General features: G+C 38.2%; 1 protein-coding gene across 2 annotated transcripts; it reads right to left on the reverse strand.

The window, feature by feature from the left end:
- Window positions 1-695: 695 nt before the first annotated feature.
- LOC121869094 (peflin-like) lies at window positions 696-19491 on the reverse strand. Of its 2 annotated transcripts, XM_042370248.1 has the most exons (6): window positions 19211-19491; window positions 13215-13295; window positions 5638-5809; window positions 4689-4850; window positions 3462-3605; window positions 696-1658 (listed from the first exon to the last, which is right to left on the reverse strand). In XM_042370248.1, exons 1-6 carry the CDS (start codon window positions 19214-19216, stop codon window positions 1435-1437), a joined length of 789 nt encoding a protein of 262 aa, XP_042226182.1. In that variant the 5' UTR covers window positions 19217-19491; the 3' UTR covers window positions 696-1434. The 2 variants fall into 2 exon arrangements, with proteins under 2 accessions (XP_042226182.1, XP_042226183.1); XM_042370249.1 differs by lacking the exon at window positions 13215-13295.
- Between the last annotated feature and the right edge of the window lie 1166 nt (window positions 19492-20657).

Raw genomic sequence — 20657 nt, forward strand, 5'->3', positions numbered from 1 at the left:
TTGTACTGTATTACCACACTAGTTGTTCGGTGGAGCACAGATAATATGGTTAAATGTATGAATATAAAAATAAAAGAGAAAAGAAAGCTGTCAAGTGAGTCTTAAGACAAAGATATTGATATAATGAGCGTAAGTGCGGGTGGATGGAAGTCGATGACTCTGTATAGTTGAAATAAAGAGTTAGCAGTTGAACCTGATTTTCTATAATGTGGATGTGGAGTTGACCAAGTGAAGAATTATGCGAGAGGGATTTACCGAAAGACGACATTAAGGTAAAAGCTGCAGTATTGATGTGAGCACAAGTAATAAGTATACAGTATATGGAAGTACTGTACTGTACATCAGTAAGACACTAAAGTTATGGTAGAAGGGCCACAATGAAGTAAGTACGATGAGCTTTAGTGATGTTGATAGTGCAGCTTTTGTTTAACTGGTTGTGAGGAGATTTGACACATGCCATCCTACAGCAGTACAGAACATTGTATCAGTTAGAGAGAGGTGCTGATGGTAGTGTTTTAGGTTTATCACTACAATACAATTACTGCAACTCTGAAATGAGTATCCTAAAAGAGTAACAATCTAATACTCTTGTTAGTAGGCATAACTATACACCTAATATGAAGATACTGAGCTATAAGGCTGTGTGTGAACTTCTAAGAGGATTCTACTTGTCAGTATATAATAAAGAGCCATAATCAAACTGCATCATTTATTGACAAACATTAAAAACCTTTATAAATATAGATAGTAATAACATCACTACCCCTTAAGCGAATGAAAGGGCAGTTCATTTAATTAGTAACAGCAAAAAAATATATATATTACCATCGTTTTACTTCATTAGCTAAAGAACAGGTCAGTACAATAGTTACAAAAGCTAAAAAAGTTTGCAAGCCATGAGCTAAGTACAACCACCTTACCACCATTTCTCTTAACAACCAATACTGAACACGTCGACTACAGTCAGAGCTCTGCATGCTATACTAATGTAGTGTATTCCCTGGTATTACAGCACCTCAGCATAACACAAATTATAATCAAATTGAAGATTTGTTTTCAATAATTTACGTGTAACAATACATTGTATATCGTGATCATAATGGTAATACTCAGTACATAAGAACACATAATACTTATATACCAAGATGAATTAGTACTTTGTAATGGCAGGACATTGGATGCTAGAGTAAATCAATAGTAAAAAAATGAGCAAATTAATATTACAACTATCTAAGCTAAGGCCACAATCTTCCACCTACCTCCTGAAAACTAACTATTTCAGGAGAAGGGAGATTTAAATGCCATTTCGTAGAATCTGTAAATAATCCAACAATTTATTGTGAAAACTGAAAGATAATCTCCTTACAGTATTGTTGACATTTGGTGAAAAAAATGCAATTACTATTAAGTGTGACAACCAGCACAAAACCAACCCTACATAAGGCTTGTAAAAGCGAGGGAGACAAAGTCCTCATAGGAAATGCTGATGATACCCTTCATCTCACAGTCACGGCTCTTGAAGGCTTCTGTTAAATTGCGAAGTTGAATATTACTGACGATGAAGTTATCCAGAGTCACCTTCCTCATCCTGGGTGAGAACTTGGACACCAGGAAGCTGACAAACTGAGGGGAAAGACGGTACCCCATCTGCTGCAGGGCTGCCAGGGGAGAAAATATTGTTTGAATTTAGCCCTTTCAAGTATGAACATACAGTACGTATAGATATTTACAACATCAACTGTGTCCACAATGTGTTAAAAAATCAACTTGGTCAAAGAGTAAAATATCTTGTAAATGAAAAATGAAGGATAAATAAAATTAAAGTCCCATTAACTTCAATACTGTACAGCTCTCAGAAATTTGTGTGAAGGGCATAAGATTCCCTGGAGTAAGTCCTGACAGTGTGCAGAAGGGATGGTCAAAAGTTACACAAAACCAGTACAGGTATTCCCCCATTTGCCAAAGTGTTGTTCCTGAAACACCTTCCATAAATTGATTTTTTGTATTTAGGATCACATTTTTCAAGAGACTCCCATCATAAAAGTTGAGATAAAATGCCACAAATACAGTACAGGGGACCCCCAAATTTGTGGGGGTTAGGTTCTCAAAAAGGCTGCGAATCGCCAAATCTGCGAATAAACATTTTTACTTGTGTACAAAGAAATGTATATTCCCTTTATGTGTTTGCCCCCAGGAAACTCGTTTCTTTTACCTATAGTATTGTATGTGTGTGTGTACACACACATACATGCACAAAATACATACAAATAAATAATGATGGAAAAATCCTCTCACAAATAATCAGAAACAAATTTATTAAAAATGTGACAGTCTACCCTTAATTCCGGGCTCTACTAGAGTACTGTACTTTATTAATAGAGCACGGACTTGAGGGTAGACTGTCAAATTTTTAATAAATTTGTTTCTGATTATTTGTGAGAGTATTTTCCATCATTATTTACTTGTATGTGTGCATCTACACACACACATATTTACAATACTACAGGTAAAGGAAATTACCGTTTCTAGAATGAAAGGCTCCCTGTCCCAGCCGTGAAAATGCCGGCAACTTTAAAACTACCCATAGACATTCTTGAGTACATCCAAGGTGTCACCCGCGAATAACCGAGAACAGCGAAGTAAAAATTCCTGCTACTTTGTTAACATAGCATGAACACTGCCATCAGTCAGTTGACGCTACACTTATGCTCTCATGTGTGTTGCCGACAATTACCACACCTTCACACTTTTGTTCACTTCCAAATTCCACACCTTTTCTCATAACTCTAAACCTTTGTTGTACATAATCAGCAGCAAAATTAAACGATAAAGAAAATTTTTCTCTTATTTAATTTTATTTTGACATTTCATGTTATTGTAGTTAAGGAAAACTTACAAAAATGGTGAAATTATTTTTCATAACTTTGGATTTTTCATTCATAATCATGAAACAAAAATAAATATTTTTTGTAACTCCAGATTGACATATCCTGTACCAGTCCAGCTCACTACCCTCTCACCGGCTTGCATGACTGCCTAACTCAATTTTCTGCCAGATTGAGCCTTATGCCGAACTCATCTCTCCATCAGCAGGTGCAACTGCTGCAGAAGTGTCAAAGTGATTAACAAACAAATCTATTTCCAGCCAAAAATATGCATCTGCCTAAATCAGTAGTGTTAGTTAGGCATTTTTCACATGCTGATCCAGGTGCCTTTTGAAAACTACTAAATATGAGTTAGGCAATTATGACTGATGATATGTAGGAGCTGTATCTCTCTCTCTCAGTACTATCCCACACTCTATAGCTCTCCCTTTCTTGATTTTTATTTACCTCCCTAATTTACTACTCTCTTCCTCTCTCTCACACCTCCCATTCCACCACTTGTATTAATCTCACCTCACCTTACTACAGCCTCTACAAGTACTGTACTCTACTCTACAAGTACTGTACTGTACTCACCTGTGTTCATCTCATTTTCATCAATGGTGCCCGAGTTGTCATGGTCATAGCGGCGGTACACCTCCGTCCACTGGCTGACAAAGGTAAATAACTGTCCAAACTCCTGGATGTTGATGGTGCCAGTGCGGTCATGATCAAACATTGCTGCAACATAAAAAAAAATGTATATAAATACAGGTATACCTCGATAGCCAACGCATATGTGGACTACGAAATGTTAATGCACAGGGAATCAATGGTTTTCGAAGCAATAAATCTCATAAGAATATAAAAAATTAAGGACTGATTGATCGATTGATTGTGGTAATTACCTCCCTGGTGACACAATAGATTAGGTCATATGTTGGTGAATTAAAATAAAAGCGTAAAAGACTAAAATCAAAGAATACAAGGTAAAAAAAACAAATAAAAATAGCATAGAACTTTCATAAAAAATATCTAAACGTGAATAGATAAAATTAAAAGTTTGTGCAGAAGGCCAGCGAGGACGTCCCCTCCCACATTATCCACCTCCCCCCAGCACCAAAGAGAGATGGTAAGACCCGTCCCCCCGCACTGGGAGAGGTGTTTACGAAGATCTCTGAGACTGGGGCACTCCACCAGGATATGTCAAACAGTCAATGGGACCAGACAGTCATCACAATGGGGAAGGGGCACTCTCTCCATTAAAAACCATGAGTCAGCAGTTTGTTTTCATTTTGCAAACATCACCTTTGTGTTGGTTTTGAGGCACATTAAAGGCAGTGCATCTGGTCAATAGTGGACGATGTTCCCATTAACAAATCCTGACTGAGTCCAATAATTATACCAGACAAAAAGATATCCCCTACTGAGAGGGTTTACTGTACTGTATCTTTGTTTCCACCAATTTAACTTACACAGACTTCCGCTAGCAACACAATCCCCAGTGCTGTTTGAGTGAAGGACTCCTGTATCCAATATGAACTGTTCCATGCTTGTTTACAGTAAAATGAATACCAGGTAAATTATATATTATATGGTGTTTTCTGGGGCACAGCTGAGCATCAACATGTTTAATGGTACAAATAATGAAAAATTACAATAATCTAACCAATATTATCAGACATCCTTTATACTAATTAACAAAAATAAATTAAATAATGACTACTTTCAGTAATCTAACCATTATTATTAATGTTCTGTATACTAATTACTCATAATAAGCTATCAACTTATCACAAAACAAATGCACAGTACAGTACTCACAAATCATGAGTCTACACGCCTCATCGGAAAACTGCGACCAATTGCCATTCTGCAGGGCCTGTTTCAGCTCCGGTGCGTTGATCTCTCCGGAGTTGTCTTGATCCACACTACGGAACCAAGAGGCGATGTTGGGGTCCATGCCAGGGGGAGCTCCACGGTATCCTAAGAGAGGAAAACACAAGGGAAATACACTACACTAATGTACTTTTCTCCCTTTGAAACATTCAAAAGTGCAAAAGTTATTGATAATATTTTCTACTCAAGTAAAAGTCATAAACCTCCCCATAGTTACACAATGAACAGATGTACTAACACTCAAAGACTCCAACAGGTATTGACATGGTGCAGTACTGTATTATTGTAATGAGATTCATATCCTCACCTTTACTCGTGTTTAGGTTCAAGTTATGAAAATTTAAAGGAACTACAGACTGCTAGATAGTGGGGTAAGCATCAACATACAGGTAGGGAAGGAGGGGGAAGCCATGTGCCCTCCTGGAATTCCCCCTCCTCCCCCATTTTTTCAGAGAAATTTCTTGAAAATACAGATAATATGCAGGCAGTCAGCTCATTAACATAAATATGAACAATATATATCCAACCTGTCAGTGTAATTTCGACATTCAGAATAACCTTGTGGTACTGGAGCCTTTACTAATACTGTACTACAGCCCTGTCTGAAAACCTGGAAGAAATCATAAAAAAATGACCCCTAATGCTCAACCTTTTGACCCCACTTGGATGTAAACCAGTTTGAAAACTATTGAAACAAACTATCAAAAATAAAACAGAATTAAAATACTGTATATCTGAATCACAGGAACAATTAAAAAGAGAGATCAATGCTGAGTACAGCATTTAGTTGTGTCTAATGTGGATGGTTCAGTATAAAATAACACTAATTCAAATCAAATTAACAAACACCAGGAGGTCCCATATAGACTCCTACCTGCCTGGGGCTGTTGTCCCGGGTATCCTTGAGGAGGCTGCTGGCCAGGATAACCTCCATGGGGTTGCTGGCCAGGATATCCTTGAGGCTGCTGGCCTGGATAGCCCCCCTGAGCCTGCTGGTAGCTTCCAGCATAGGGCTGCTGACCTGGGTAGCCTGAAGGTGGTGGTGCCTGTTGGTGAGATGAGACAAACCTATTTAACAATCGACACCATTATCAGTAAACCTCATTTTGGTAGACTGTACTGCAATATCAATGTACTGTACACTATAACCAATGAAGGTACAAGTATCCCCTGTGACAATTTCCATTCAAGTCTTTAATGACTGTCCGGGAAAAATTAAAATGAAAGCCCTCGCAGCCATCAACAACAACACAAATCCAGATGTAGCAAGAACTAGATGTGTTACCAGGAAAAATAAAGAAGACCACGAGAGGAAATCAATAATAGGAACACAAGTAAGATCGGACAACACAAGAAACAAGCTCATCACGACGACAAAATGGACCATAACTTCTCAAAATATGGAGGAATAACAATGATTATCAAACTGAACAATGATCATGTCAGGATACATCCACATACAATACTGTACGATATGTCATCAAAACTCTACATCTATTTATCAGTCACAAGACGGAAGGAACATTATTACTGTGTTTCCATACCTCCCTCCCACTGCCTGTCTTCAACACAACAGGGGATGAACAATAAGGCTCTCTAGTGTGCCATGAGTGTTTACATACAGTGGTTTACACATAGGTTCAGAGGTCAGGGGTCTCCAGTACTGTGCTGACACAATGGCAGAACATGACTGTAGTGAAGTCTAAATCTCACAGTTGTGACATTTCATTAAGGACTGGTACAAGTGGTGAATTAGAGGTGATAAAGACTCAGGTAAAACTTGAAAGGGCAAAGACAGATGATAACTTTGACTGACAACAAAAATAAATCTTCAAATCAACTCTGAAAACTATTCTTTACCACAACATTGCAAGGCTGCCTCAGTGACAGCTGCAAATACCACATGTAAGGTCTCTGCTGGTTTAGTCATCAATTTTATCTATGCAAAGTCATATATAGAAAGTTTACTCAAATATGATGGTTTTTCTTGAAGAATGTAGCAAGTATGTTCAGTTAAGGTCTTACAATGTTACCAGATACAGTACAGTATTTAGGGTTTAATTTAATTCACTCTGCCAAACCTTCAGTCTTGTGTGTACAGTGTTAATGATTCACCACATCTTATTTTTTAATGTAAATTATTAAATTATTAAGAGATCACTAGGAAATAGCATATTCATTTAGTACATCATTGCTAATTTCAATAAAATGCGTAATATCAAAATCTTTCAAAGATTCCCAATAACTGTATACATGTACAATGTTATACAGTTCACAGTTATTGTATATATAGGGATTACTAAATTTTCAGTCAGACAAATCACATTCATTTTGAAATATGGAAACAGTTACCTTCCTGGGGGGAAGGTAACTGAGGGTGTTTAACCCTCTCGTGGTCTTTCGACGCAAATTGAATCACTAATCGTTCCTGTGCTGGCCTGACCCCTCCTGCTCAGGCATATCTCACACTGAGAGTACCCCTCCTGTAAGCAGAAATGCAGGAACAGTGGACCGGCCATATCAACCACCTAAGTTCCTCCCACTAGCCTCGTGGGCTGGCAGATGCATCTCTAGGGTGCAGTTTGGGTCTGGATCACTCTCCCCAATGTTTACTAAAATGAAGAAAAAAAAAAGAAAAAAAAACATTCCTGTTACCGACGTAACCTGTGACGAAAGACAGCGAGGGGGTGAGGTTTCCGACCACAGCCAAGAGTAACAGAAGGTTAATCATCAGGTGAAATAAGCTGGGGTGTCTAATCTTCAGCTTTCCCTCCAACATACAGTATCATGTTTGCCACAGAAATATAACAAAATAAATTCCCTGACTTTTCCTAACTGAATTGTGACAAATTCCTGACTTTTTAAAGGAGACAGAAAAAGTTTGAGTTGATGTTTCCAGTGACTGTGAGGCAGGATATGGTGGTCACACACTGGAGGATGTATTCACCTACATTCTTGCACTACTCATCATCAGGGGTTCTGGCCTTGACCATGGGAAGATTTAGTTCCCACCTGAAGAGCTAACCCCAAGGGAACACTACCAACCATCACCAACATATTGTTCATCAACCAACTTTATCATGAAACGTGACAACTGTCCTGTAACAAAACAAATAATCAAAACTGAATAAACCTAAATTCTTCAGCTAACCCAAATGAGTATAAGGACTCAGTGGTCTGGTAAAACTTAATCTATAACAAATAATGTAAGGATTTGAGGCCTCCTCCTCCCCTTATAGCCTCCACTTTATAATCAATGGACCTTTTTTTATATTAATTATTACATGAACTCAACAAACAATAATTCACAACTGAACACAAGATACAAAATTAATATAATGCAAATAAAATAGAATTAATAGGTGAACACTGTAACCTGTGCAAAACAATGTCCAAAGAGAAATACTGTACAATACATTACTAAAGAAGCAAATCTCGTCTTTAAATGTGCTCAATGCAGTAACTGTAATACAGTACTCTACCTGGCAAACAAGCAAGGCATGACAGGCTGTGGGAATTCAATGAGATGTAGCTGTACAATAAGCAATACAGTTCAATTTTTTCAACTGATCCTTAAGTTTTACCATTTTTGCAATTGTATCTTCCCGAACACCTTTAATTTCTAAGGAAGCTTTACAGGTTATCCTCATTTAACAATGGGGTTGTGTTCCTGAAAACCTAACATTTAGCAAAATTATCACTAAATGAGGGATTAACACGGAGAATCGGTCTTTGAGGAATCTTTTCACCTAAATACACTGCATTTACCGTAACAATAGTTTACTGTAGCTACTGTAATAGTAAACTACAGCATAGTAACACTCAACAAGTCCACACCGGGAGCAAATTCGTTATCGTGTATCTTCTCCAAGGCTGGAGGACAAATGTTGCTAGGGCAGGCATGTCACTCACTCTCCACGTCGGAAAATGAGGCTGGAGAGTCTGCACTGTTTCGGGTGAGAGCTTTTGGCCTGAAGCGGGTGATGCTTGAGATGGAAGGTGCCGAGTGTCGTTGGCTCTTGTTTCAGCTTGAAGAAGTAGATGACGGATAACTGGTACTTCTGCCACTTTTCAGTGTAGAGGTTTCGGTAGCACTGAATGCCTTTCTCTACCAAACGCTTCACCTCAGCACTCCAGTTTGGGTTTGGGTCATTTTCAGGGAACTAGCAAGGACGTCATCAATAATGGAGAGGTTTAGCTGAAACATGTCAATACTGAGGTGAGGAACCTGACAGGCTCCTCTAACTCAACTTCCTCCTCTTCCACCACTCACTGCTGTTCCAGGTTGATGAGCTCATCAGTGTAGCTGTAGAGAAGTTCAGTCACATTTTCCTGGTCGATCTCCTCAAACCCAGCCTGGTGCGAGAGTCACAATGTTGCTCTGAGTCTCCTCCCTCTCGAACCCAGTGTACACACACTCGGGCTACACACCATTCAGTGTTGATGATTTCACCTCACTCCACGCACCAATGTTGTTGGTTGCCTTCTTAGTGTTGTAGTTGTGCCACAGTGCCTAACAGAGACGTGACTGACAGTGTTGTCAGCCCAATTCTCCATACTGGCAGGGTGCAAAGGTGCATTATTTTGGATCAGGAGAAATATATTAGTGATGTTCTTGTTGATGTACTCCTTCAGCTCAGTGGTCACCTATGCCTTGGAGTTAAGAGTGTTAAATGATGAAAAATGGCCCTTAATGTAACCCTTCAGTGCCCTGGGGTTCTCAGCATGGGAGACGAGCATCGGCTTCAGCTTAAGGTCACCCTCAGCAGCAGTGAGACAGTCCTTGGCTGCCTTGAACCACTGTGCCACCATCTCCTCCTTGGCAATGAAGGTCCTGAAGGGCATTTTCTTCCAGAGCAGCCTTGGAAGGCCTGAGCACCCACCTCATCATCTTGAACAGCTCAAGCCATCCTGCAGTGGCCTTGAGTGACTCAACAGTAGTACTCCCTGGGGTCGCATCCTTCTTCATTACCTCCTGCAGCTTTGATGCCTTGGCTGTAATGGTGATGGTTGAGAAAGGCATTCAGTGTTGACTCTGGTCCTCAATCCACAGTTGCAAAAGCTGCTCCATGTTATCCATAATTGGATCACATACTCTCATGATCCTAGAGCTATGTGCTCAACAGCAGCCATCAGCACAAGTGTCCTCCTAATTATGGTCAACACCACTGACTGCGTAAGGCAAAATGCTTTCGCAATGGAGCTCGACCCTTCACCATTCTCGTAACACAGTATAATGTCAAGCTTCACCTCCAAGCTCATGGACTTGTGGGAGAGCTTGGCCTTGCCTGAGAAGGCAGGTGAAACAGCAGCAAGTTCACACAACATTATTCAAAATTCTCTCACTTTACACAATATCCAAAACTCAGTACAGTACTGAATAACCCATAAAAGTCACAACAATAACAGTGATGCACAGCGATACTATATACAGGGATATTAGCGATGCATGGAAAGCAAACAATCAAACGGCAGGTGGTAAACACTTAGTGTGGGTGGATAGGTGGCACATAGTAAACATAAGACAAGTCACAGTAGAGATGAGCAATTGGAGCTCAGAATCCCCAGCCAGTCAAGACACAGTAAGTCTGTGCTTAACGTTGTTTCAGTACTACGTTGCAAAACTTGAGACCAAAAATTTGTTTAATGTCCCGGAGATCCAATACTACGTCGTTTTGTGTCATCACAGACTTAATTTTACGGTGCATCACCCTCAATCGTCTGGCCACGCTATGCTCTCTCGGCTTGGCGCAGTCTCAATGACTCACCACCCTCCCCTCCTCTGCTTCCACCCTCCCCCTCCTCTGCTTCACCACCTCCGCCCATCGGTGACTACCAACACAAACTTGGTAGTTGTATATGTATGCATTATTTTATATAGAAATAGCAAAGATTTTCTGTATATGTAATGTATTTCATTGGGCAAAGGGAGGCTCAGGAACGTAACTCCCGTATTTTATCAATTTCTTATGGGGAAATTTGATCTGCTTCACGTAGTTTCGTATAACGTCGCATTTTTAGGAAAGTAACCCCGACGTTAAGCGAGGACTTAGTGTATCACTCAACTGAATTTTGACCTGATAAGTGAGATACGGTGTCAAAAAATTTCATCGCTAAAGTGAATTAACGTTAAATGGGGGATACCTGTATAGACAAATTTCTTCTCTTTTTCTGCTAAATCATCAGCTTCCTTTTCCAAATCATTTTTGTGTTTAAGCTCCATTTTCTTCTCTGCATCTATTTTTTTCAGTCTAGATTTTTCAGTTTCAACACTATAATATCTGTCTTGCTCACTCTACGTATATTTATTTTCTCACTTACGTAGGTTTTATATCCAAATCTACTACAATACCTCAACATTTCTTTGGTAACAGTCACCTTTAACACGTCGCCTTCTCTTCTTCAAAACCCCATCACAGATCACTCATTGTGCCACTAGTCTGTTTCCACTACACTATACGTGATAAGGTAAAACGTATCTTAATCAACTCTCAAGGTTTATTACGGTATATTCAGTTTCTTCGCCAATAATATTAACAGAAAGAACATCCAGCTGCTCTCCCACTGTAATATATTGAGCACAATCTTCTTACTCTTCTAATTTCCTTAGATCGGATAATAATTTGTACTGCTCCAAAAGCTCATCACATTCGACGGGTTGCAAGATTGTTTCCTCAATTATTGTTGTTAGAACTTCTTCAAACTTTGTATCACTAAAACTAGCATGATTTACCATGTACACTCACTGAAAGTTTATTGTGCACCTTTACAGGGTTATACAATATGACGCACCGGACCAAGAAATCTGTTGGCACCCATTACAGCTTCTGTCTCAGTGATCGTTGTGGATGGTTTCAGAGTATTTTTTTGTAAGTGTACATGTACAGTATTGAGAACAAGATGGATCTACAGCATGAAAGACACTGGTGCTTAAATTCAGTTTGTTTTGGGACACCAACTTCTTTATCCAGAGTGGTTTTGACAGCAAATCCAATCCCTACTTTCCATACTTCAATGTCAACTTTCTTGGGTGATAAAAATGAGTCTGACTGATCTTCTAATAATAGATCCTTTGTAATGAAGTTCTCCATCAGACCTGTAGAGCATGCCAACTTCTCGTTCAACGATTGATGTCATCAGTTTATCAGACTGAAATATTTCAAGGAAGGGTTATATACATTATCTCTGCTGTATACACTAAGCTAAAGGGTCACTAACAGCCTTATGAACAACAGACTGGATATTTTTTGACATTTTTCCAGATCAAGATGGCCCTTCTGCTACTGTACAATCTTCAATCATCGTGTACCACAGAACTGGCCGGGAAACACTTTGTTGTGTAGTCAGATCTTCTTGCTGGAGACTCATTGACCAAATAACAGAGGGACTGCAGAAACAGAGCAAAAGGCACCCACAATATACAGCAAGCAGTCCACCGATCACTATGTCAATCAGAGAAGGGGTTTCATGGATTGAAGTGTCTCTCTCAGCAAAGTTATTGAGAAATTTGGAAAATATAAAATTCTGAAAGTTTATATGGAATTCCCCAACCTTTAAAAACACAATCTTTCCCAACTGCCAAAAAATTTCCTGGCTTGTGGTAACCCAGCATACTGTATATTCTTGTCATCCAACTTATCATTTCTTCACCTCTTATCCACACCCAACACCTTACCAGCCTTCCCCAGGATAACTCTGTCTCTTTTAAATGTTAAGTCACTCAATATAAATGCCATATCTCCCATTTTCCAAAATACTGTACAGTACAATACTGTATTGTACCAATGTCCAACTTCATTGTTAGCTGTCCTTTCTGCGTGTAAACTGCTATTTATATATGTGTAAATGGCCTTTTCTGTGTGTATTAAATCACTTCAAATATATGCACACTTGTAGTACTACTGCATTTATCAAATTATATCAAAAGTACAGTATACGGAACAACTGGTATACAGTATTTTAGAGTGACTAACAACCAGGGACTGAGAATAAACTCGTCTAAAACTGGACACCAGTGTCAAGGTAAGAGCAGGCAGTTGAGGCCACAGGTCAATTACTGCACTACAGTACAGTACTGCTAAGTGACCTTTGAAGCATAATGTTCTATATTCGTTGTGCATTAACTATTGATTGTGATTTGTTACACAAACCAATACTTAACAGAGAACAGAATACTTTTATCATATGACTCATGGGTTATAATGCAATGTGTACACACACCTTCTGGCAGGTGTATATCACAAATGCTCAACAAAAGCCATGGACCCCTGCAACACACACCCAACACATGCTACGATTTAGTCTTACCATACTGACTATTGCCATACAACCTAAGCCCAGCCTTACAACACCATATCCCGAAGCCATTACATCATGCTGTGAGATCAATAACAAGGGAAGCAGTTATTATCAATACTGAACACTCCATGCTGCAAGGACAGTGTGCCTCACCCCTGGAGCCGGGCCGGGATAGCCCGAAGGCGGAGCCTGGCCTGGGTAGCCTCTCTGGGGCTGACCGTAGCCCTGGTAACCCTGCAAGAAACATCTTCCATGAAAAGCTGACACCTACACCATCCCAGGACACCTTAACCACAGTTGCATTACACCTACAGTAGTACATGTTTAAATGATCACTCAGACCAGGTCACAACTCACACAAGGGAAAATTTTCTAAAATTAAATTTACCCAACCTACAAAATGATGGGCTGGTCATAGCTAAAAAGGGGGGAAGAAAAAAAAAATTAAGTAATTCACAGTTTCAAGAGATAAGAGAAACTTCACCTGTCTCCAACAAAAAGAATACTGTAGAATAAAGTTCAAAACAAGATACAAGTTGCCCAGTTTGAAAAGACAAAATAGAGCATTATCCATCTACCTTCACACAACAGAGTAGACCAAACACTCCACTAAATATACAAAAGCAAACTTCATCAACCTCCATCAAGTTCAAGTGTGTGAAATATAAATACATTTCACTCATCTCAACACTGACGAGTTTATCCAGTTGCTGTGCCGGAATAAACCAAACAGTTGAAGGCAGATCGTGACGTAGGTGGATTTATCTTACCTGTTTTATCCCACACCTTCCATAACAGATCATTATTAACACGACAGTAACACATCACAAGGTCACTTTATACAGTATTTCCATTATCAGTTTCTCTTCTTCTGACATCACGTAGTTTTAAATTCGGAGAAAATGAAACGGTTTCAATTTCATCAGATTAACACTGTACTTAGTCAAAAATACCCGTATATGTAAACTTCGCTTTCCTTCCACCCCATAACTACTGCACTGCACTGTACTGTCTTTGAATGTACAGGGTATGCAAAAAAAAAATTAAAACTTTATTACCTTTAGATCCATACACATCGATTTTAAAAACAAGTTAATGATCCATTATTGAATGTCACCAGAGTTTTGGTTCCAATATTAAAAGAATTTTCTGGTTGGTCCTATTCAAATTTGTCTTAAAAATCAATAAATACAAAATGCAATAGTACAATATTATCTAATTACATCATCATGGTTAATTTGCATTCATTCTCATTTTTTCAATATTTAGTAGTATTACATTTTAAAACAAACCTGTAGTTGCAGTACTTCAAAATAAATTACTGTACGTACTAAATAAAACAGAACCATCATATATCAAAATTGACATCTGGTGATTGGTAATATTGTACCTGTACTGGGATGGTACAAAAAAAAATTTCAGCCTACCACTGTACTGTATATACATTTCCAAATACAGTATAGTACAGTACTGTAACCAGCAGTTATAATGCAAAACAAAAGTACTGTAAATTACTGTATTACCAATTACCATTACAATGTACGTACAGTAGTTTAGTCAAAGGAATAACCTAACCTACAGCTTAACTACCCATGGTACAGTACAGTAATTATAAAGACCAGAATCACGGTTGATATTAATGTAATAGATGACAATTATTAGTTGAACATCATGGAAAAAATCCAATCATTGAACTCTGTAATAAAAAGGCCTAAACCTTTGGACTATAAGTCCAGTACTCAAAACTTATTTTGTTGAGATTCATATACAGTATATATATAACCTTTAAATCAAGGAAAGCATAACACCAAAACCTAACCTAAGGGTCAAAAATATAAATTACTGATAAGATGAGGTCAAGTTCATCGTTTCTTTATTGGTAATCCAGTACAGAGAACTTGGCGAGTGAGGTCCGAACGTAGCAGCAACCTGACAATTTCTCCATAGAAGTTAATAACTTTCTTACCTTGAGAAACACAAAAAGATGAACAATAATTGTGTTTTGCATCACTTCACTTATGATTTTTGAAGTTTTTCCGTGTATGAAGAGGCAGCAGCTCTCGACCCTCCCCCTGCTCCGTTTATACGTACAATACTGTATACTGTACCTTCTTGGGATGAACCATTGGTTCGTTTCATTCAGAGATTTCTGCTGTTGTTCTTCTTCCCAGAGATTTTCTTTTCTATTTACATATGACGGTGATCAAATAGCAACCCAAGTTTGTTTTTTCATCTGACATAATCTCTTAAACAACATGAACAGGTTATCTCAACAACATCTTTCTGAAATTTACTGTGGTGAAAAAATTTAAGTGATTTTAAAAATGGCACCATTGGTGCTCAAAACATAAGTAACATTCTGTAGCTAGCAAGTAGCAAAATATATTTACTTAATAAATATTTGTTCATAAAAGAACAAACTAACCTACCAGACCTAACCTAAATTACTACAGTTATTTCGTAGTACAGTACCCTGTACAGTATATTCTTCTAAAATAGATTAAAATTCATTCCTGTTAAAAGAACAATTCATACAGTCTAAACATGGCGCTGGTGACAAGGTCGTGTTTAGCCATATTCCTCCAGCCACTTCGCACATCAAAACTGATATATCACTAAGCATATTCCTTTTGCACTTTTTATATATTTTTATCTTCTATGGAAAATTTTTGTCAATTTGAAGAGAAGAGCACGATACTACAGCTACCATGACGAAAAACAACCTTAGTACAGCACTCTACTTATCTTTATATTGTACGTTCTACATAAACTATTACCCAAAAATTATAAACAATTGTCCCTTTGGATCGGGTAAAAAATAAACTAAATCTGTTAAAGGTTAGATTTACTATTTAACTTGTCAGTCACAGTCAAACCTAAGAAACCCTGGTACAGTATTTCTGGATACTGTATCACACATTAACCAGGAACTTTAGCTAATATTTCTATATTATTTACTGAATGCTTTCCTACCTCAAGAAAATTCCATAAAGTGACTAGAAATTGCAATTTACATGATATTACAGTACAGTACAGGGGGGTACAGTATCATATTTCTAACAAAATGTTTTGTCCTGAACACTAATCTACATCATCGCCTTGGTTAATTGTGTATGTGGAGCAGTATGGAACATAACACTTAGAGCTGAAAATACTGAAGATGTCTTTACTGAGAGGCACCATAACGCATCAACGTATACTACAGTAGTGTTCAAAGACAAAAAATTCACAAAATAATATTATGTAATTGCAAATCCTCATCACTTTATGGGATTTCTTATTAAAATATTTACAGTCGAGTACAGTACTGTATTACCAAAAACGATGCCACATGTGGAACAGTCCACCTCTGGTTGAATGCAGACATGCCATATATGGAGAGGCAGAGAGGATAAAAGTAAGTGTGTTAATACAGCCAATAAGTGGGTTAGCCTAACACATTTAACCTATTGTCTCCTCTACCACTCAAAGTTAAAATAATATTGTATTTAACAAGTGTAAATTGAGAAGCGCCTTTAGAGCTTTCTAAGGTACCAGATACAGGTGCTCCTCTACTGAAGAACGTTCAACTTACAAACTTTCAGATACAAACATCATCACTGAGGGGGTTACTTGCCTGAACAGGTGTTTAATGTGGCTGAGACTGGATTATTTTGAAGAAAATTCCAGATAGAACAAACATTACCTAAGAGGAGAAGAGTGAGCCAGGTTTTAAGGCTGTATTAAAGGGTATAGCTGTACTAAATATCCATAATCTTTTCAATTTTTACAATATGTTTGGTAACTACAAAAGTAAAGTTGGACTTACAAACAAGCCTCAGGAACGCAATTCATTCATAAATAGAGGAGCACCTGTACTGTTACCAGTATTTTATATAATTTTTCATTAATAAACTGGGTAATGTCTGAGAACAGCACTAACACTAGAATGAGTTGTTCTATTTTGTTAATTTTTTACACAGATGTTCTTATTATTATAGTAAGTATTTTAAGAGGGGCGACAACTTTAAATTTTAATTTTTTTTTTCACGACTGTATATATATAATCATAAATCACCAGTAGTAGGCAGTGCACGAAGGATCAGGGCAATTGCAGGATAAAACATAGTGAAAAACTGAACATGTGAAACTAAAATGATGTCTCTATGTGCTTTGTACACAAAGAAATTATTTAACGTAAAAACTCCTCCAAAATATCTGCCGCTGTCAGCGCATGTTATCATCTGCCAATTGTTTACAACTGACCTGCTCGGTCTGAGTGTGCTCTCATGTACACAAAAAACATAAAATTACACCATGATGCTTCAATAAAGTTTCTTCATTGGTACCAAATATCAATATAAGTACGATAGTTTCTGTTTAATATGGCGGGGGATCCAGGGGGGACAGAGAAGTTAGGGGTTAATATTCATCCATTGGCCTTCCACCACGCAATTTTGAAGGCTCGTGATGGTGTGTGATAAGTGTTCACTCCCTTATCTAGCTGTTATTCAGCGAGTTTATCAGAACAAAAGTGAAGCAATCCAAATATTACAAGATCTCGGTTGGCATACCAACATCAAGACTGTGTCCTAAGTGTACAGTACTGACAAGAATTCAAAGCGAGTTATTGAATGTGCTTTTCAGGTCAGTTTATTTAAGGACATGTGAGTAGCATCCACAAAAGCAAATTTATCACCCAGCAAGAAGTTGTTTTGCAACACTTATGTTAAATAACATTTTCCACAGTTTTATGCTGAAAACCAAGTTGATCTTAGTTCTGAGACTACAGTTAACTGGCATTTGTTCTGTGGGGAGGTGTTCGAGAACTGGTTTCATAATCAGAAAGCAATTAGTGGTTCAGGGATGTTGTGGAGTTGGACGAGTCAAAATTTGAAAAATCTAAGTCCGGTAGAGGACGACAAATTAACGGTGTGTAGGTGCTTGGAGGTATAGAAGGTGAATGTAAAAGAAAATTAATCTTGCCTGTCGACCAACGTGACGCTCAGACATTAATACTACTGATCCTTTGTTCTTCCTAATGGTTTGAGTGATCCAGGTTACTCACATTTGACTGTTAACCATAGTGATAACTTTGTGAATCCACAAAACAGCGTCCATACCCAAAATATTGAATGCTTGTGTAAAAAAATATTAAAACCTGGGTGTTGTGTTGAGGCATCAGGAGGGAGCACTATAATAAATATTTGGCACATACTGTATTTATTTTAATCAGATTTTAAGAATCAAGAAACTATCCTCCACCACTTCCATCCTCCAGATCACCCAGCAGTATCCTCCACCACAGTAGCAGGGAAGTTCCCCCTGCTAGGTTAGGTTAGATTAGATTTTTTTAGTGCGTTTTGCTAAAACCTGACTGCCATTTTGGTGCAAATTAGCGTTTCGGTTACAAATGAAGTTTTATTTTTTTTAAATGCTAATTTTTCACAAGAAATGAAGGTCAAATCTGAGTAAAGCACACAATAATACGTTCCAAAAATATATTTTTGTATCAAAACCTGAGGACAGCCAATGGACGAATATTTACCAAATTAGGTAAGGTCAGGTCAGGTTCTATTAGGTTCTGTGGAAAAAATGAACAAAATCAAAGAACTCCTTGTGGTGGTAGTGCTGTTCTCAGACATTACCTTAAAATAAACCAAACTAATCTAACCTAAATCATATGGTGTTAATATTTAGCAGAAGGTCAGGTTTAGGCAGGTTAATTTGGTTCACTTTATGAACGATAATTTATATAAAACAGCAATATATATGGTACCATTCTTCAGTAAATTCCCGTTTAATACAACATTACCATTACACTTATCATTTAATCTGCTTTACATCACGAACATTTTTTTTAACACAAAAGTGGTAGACTACTTCAGGAACACCGGGAACCACCACTACCAACCACAAAGTGAACTCCATAAGGGTCACTCTTAACGTTAAGATTTGTCTCAAAATTTATCTACAGTAATATAATATCGCCTCTAAACCTCACACTATAAAGGTTATTACTTAACAGGTGTGACGGTATCCATCTTCTATCATTCATAAAATCAACTTCACATTCTTATTCGTATTTCAATTAGTTCAAAAACGATCACTCGGCTGAAACGAAAATATTGATTTGGTTTAACATTTGTATGGAACAGGAAAGAACATACACTCATGATAGAGGAATATGGGCGGTGCTGTGGAGGCTGTGGTACTGTGGTGACTTAACAAACTGACTCCTCTGGTAGCGGTCACGTGTACCTTAATTTCTCTAAGTCTTTTAACAGTATTTCTAAAGGTAGTATGCTCCCTGGATGTTGTTACTGCTACACTCTGGCACCGACTACAACACTTGTGGTCATAACACCATGAGTTAACGATAAAATACGACTGATAAAAGAGATAAGGCTACAGTGATCCGCCGTGATCCACCTAAGGCCGGAGCTCTCAGCTGACTGACGTAAACATGGTCAAGAACGCTCAAATATATACAACCTTTTAACTCTAATCTCTTTAATAATACTTCTTAACATCATAATATATGTATTATCATTCATGTATACAAAATTCTATTATATACATTACTAATATATTCCAATCTTTTTTGTGTGTGTATTGGAAGAGGCGGCATGACGAAAGCTGAACGTGGGTTTTTTAAGGTTTTGTTAAGTGTACCGTTACCTTAACCTCCTACTACTGACTCCTTGTGGACACCTCTCACTATCATGTCTTTTATGGGGGTACAAGAAGCACAAATAACATTTAAGTTAAACCTATAGAATAGTTGCATTTAAATCAGTGGTGCAATTCTTTCCCCGTGTAATAGACTGTCCCTTATCTCTGGGGTTTTCCATATTGACCACTGCCACATCCCCCAGTCACCCCCCTCCCCCTCCCCCAGTCACCCCTCCCCCAGTAACCCCGCTCCCCCAGTCACCCCTCTCCCCCAGGCCTCACTTCTAGTTCTCTTACGCCTGTACAAGGGAAGGAGGAAGCCGGACGTGTGACAAAGATGGCGGGATAGTCTACCGATGTCGTGTCGCCTGTAACATTATTAAATCATGTGACTTCCTCGATCACAGTACGGCTTTCGTGAAAAAGACGTCAATCCTGGAGTGACGTCATTTGAGTGACTGGTTTGGCAGTTGAACAACAGTGAAAACAAGTATTGCTGTCAACTTCTTTTGCAAGGATAATGTAATGCGTTAGATTACGTAGACGATTATATGTATATATATACTATACAAGTTCCTTAAATGGATGGACGCCGCGATATACCAGACAATTTAGTGTGAATTTAAGTCATAAATTTTCAGAACATATAATCAGTAGTCCTCGAGGAAGTGCGTCGCCAGTCGCTTCAGGTAATCACGTACATCTTCTATCATTTATCCTCTTCACCACTGGTCGGCTCGTTAGCCACTTGGGCGATCGGTCACGTCTCTGTTAAGCACTGTTGGCAAGTACTGGGCATGTACCTCGGACAAAAAACCTTAGGATAAAACCCCCCTTGGACAAAAACCTTCCTTGGACAAAGCCCCCTAGAACATGTGAAATATTACAAGATTTTAATAAAGAAAGCATTATATGCATTATACAACAGTTCAAATAACATTA

This window comes from Homarus americanus, unplaced genomic scaffold (genome assembly GCF_018991925.1).
Source record: "Homarus americanus isolate GMGI-L3 unplaced genomic scaffold, GMGI_Hamer_2.0 scaffold24694, whole genome shotgun sequence".
Taxonomy (NCBI): domain Eukaryota; kingdom Metazoa; phylum Arthropoda; class Malacostraca; order Decapoda; family Nephropidae; genus Homarus; species Homarus americanus.

What these genes read in the sequence shown, in the direction of transcription:
- LOC121869094 (XM_042370248.1), bottom strand. An exon ending in GGGACAACAGCCCCAGGCAG is followed by an intron (nt 4,851 to 5,637) that starts GTAGGAGTCTAT and finishes TTCCTCTCTTAG; the next exon opens with GATACCGTGGAGCTCCCCCT. An exon ending in GGCGTGTAGACTCATGATTT is followed by an intron (nt 3,606 to 4,688) that starts GTGAGTACTGTA and finishes TTTATGTTGCAG; the next exon opens with CAATGTTTGATCATGACCGC.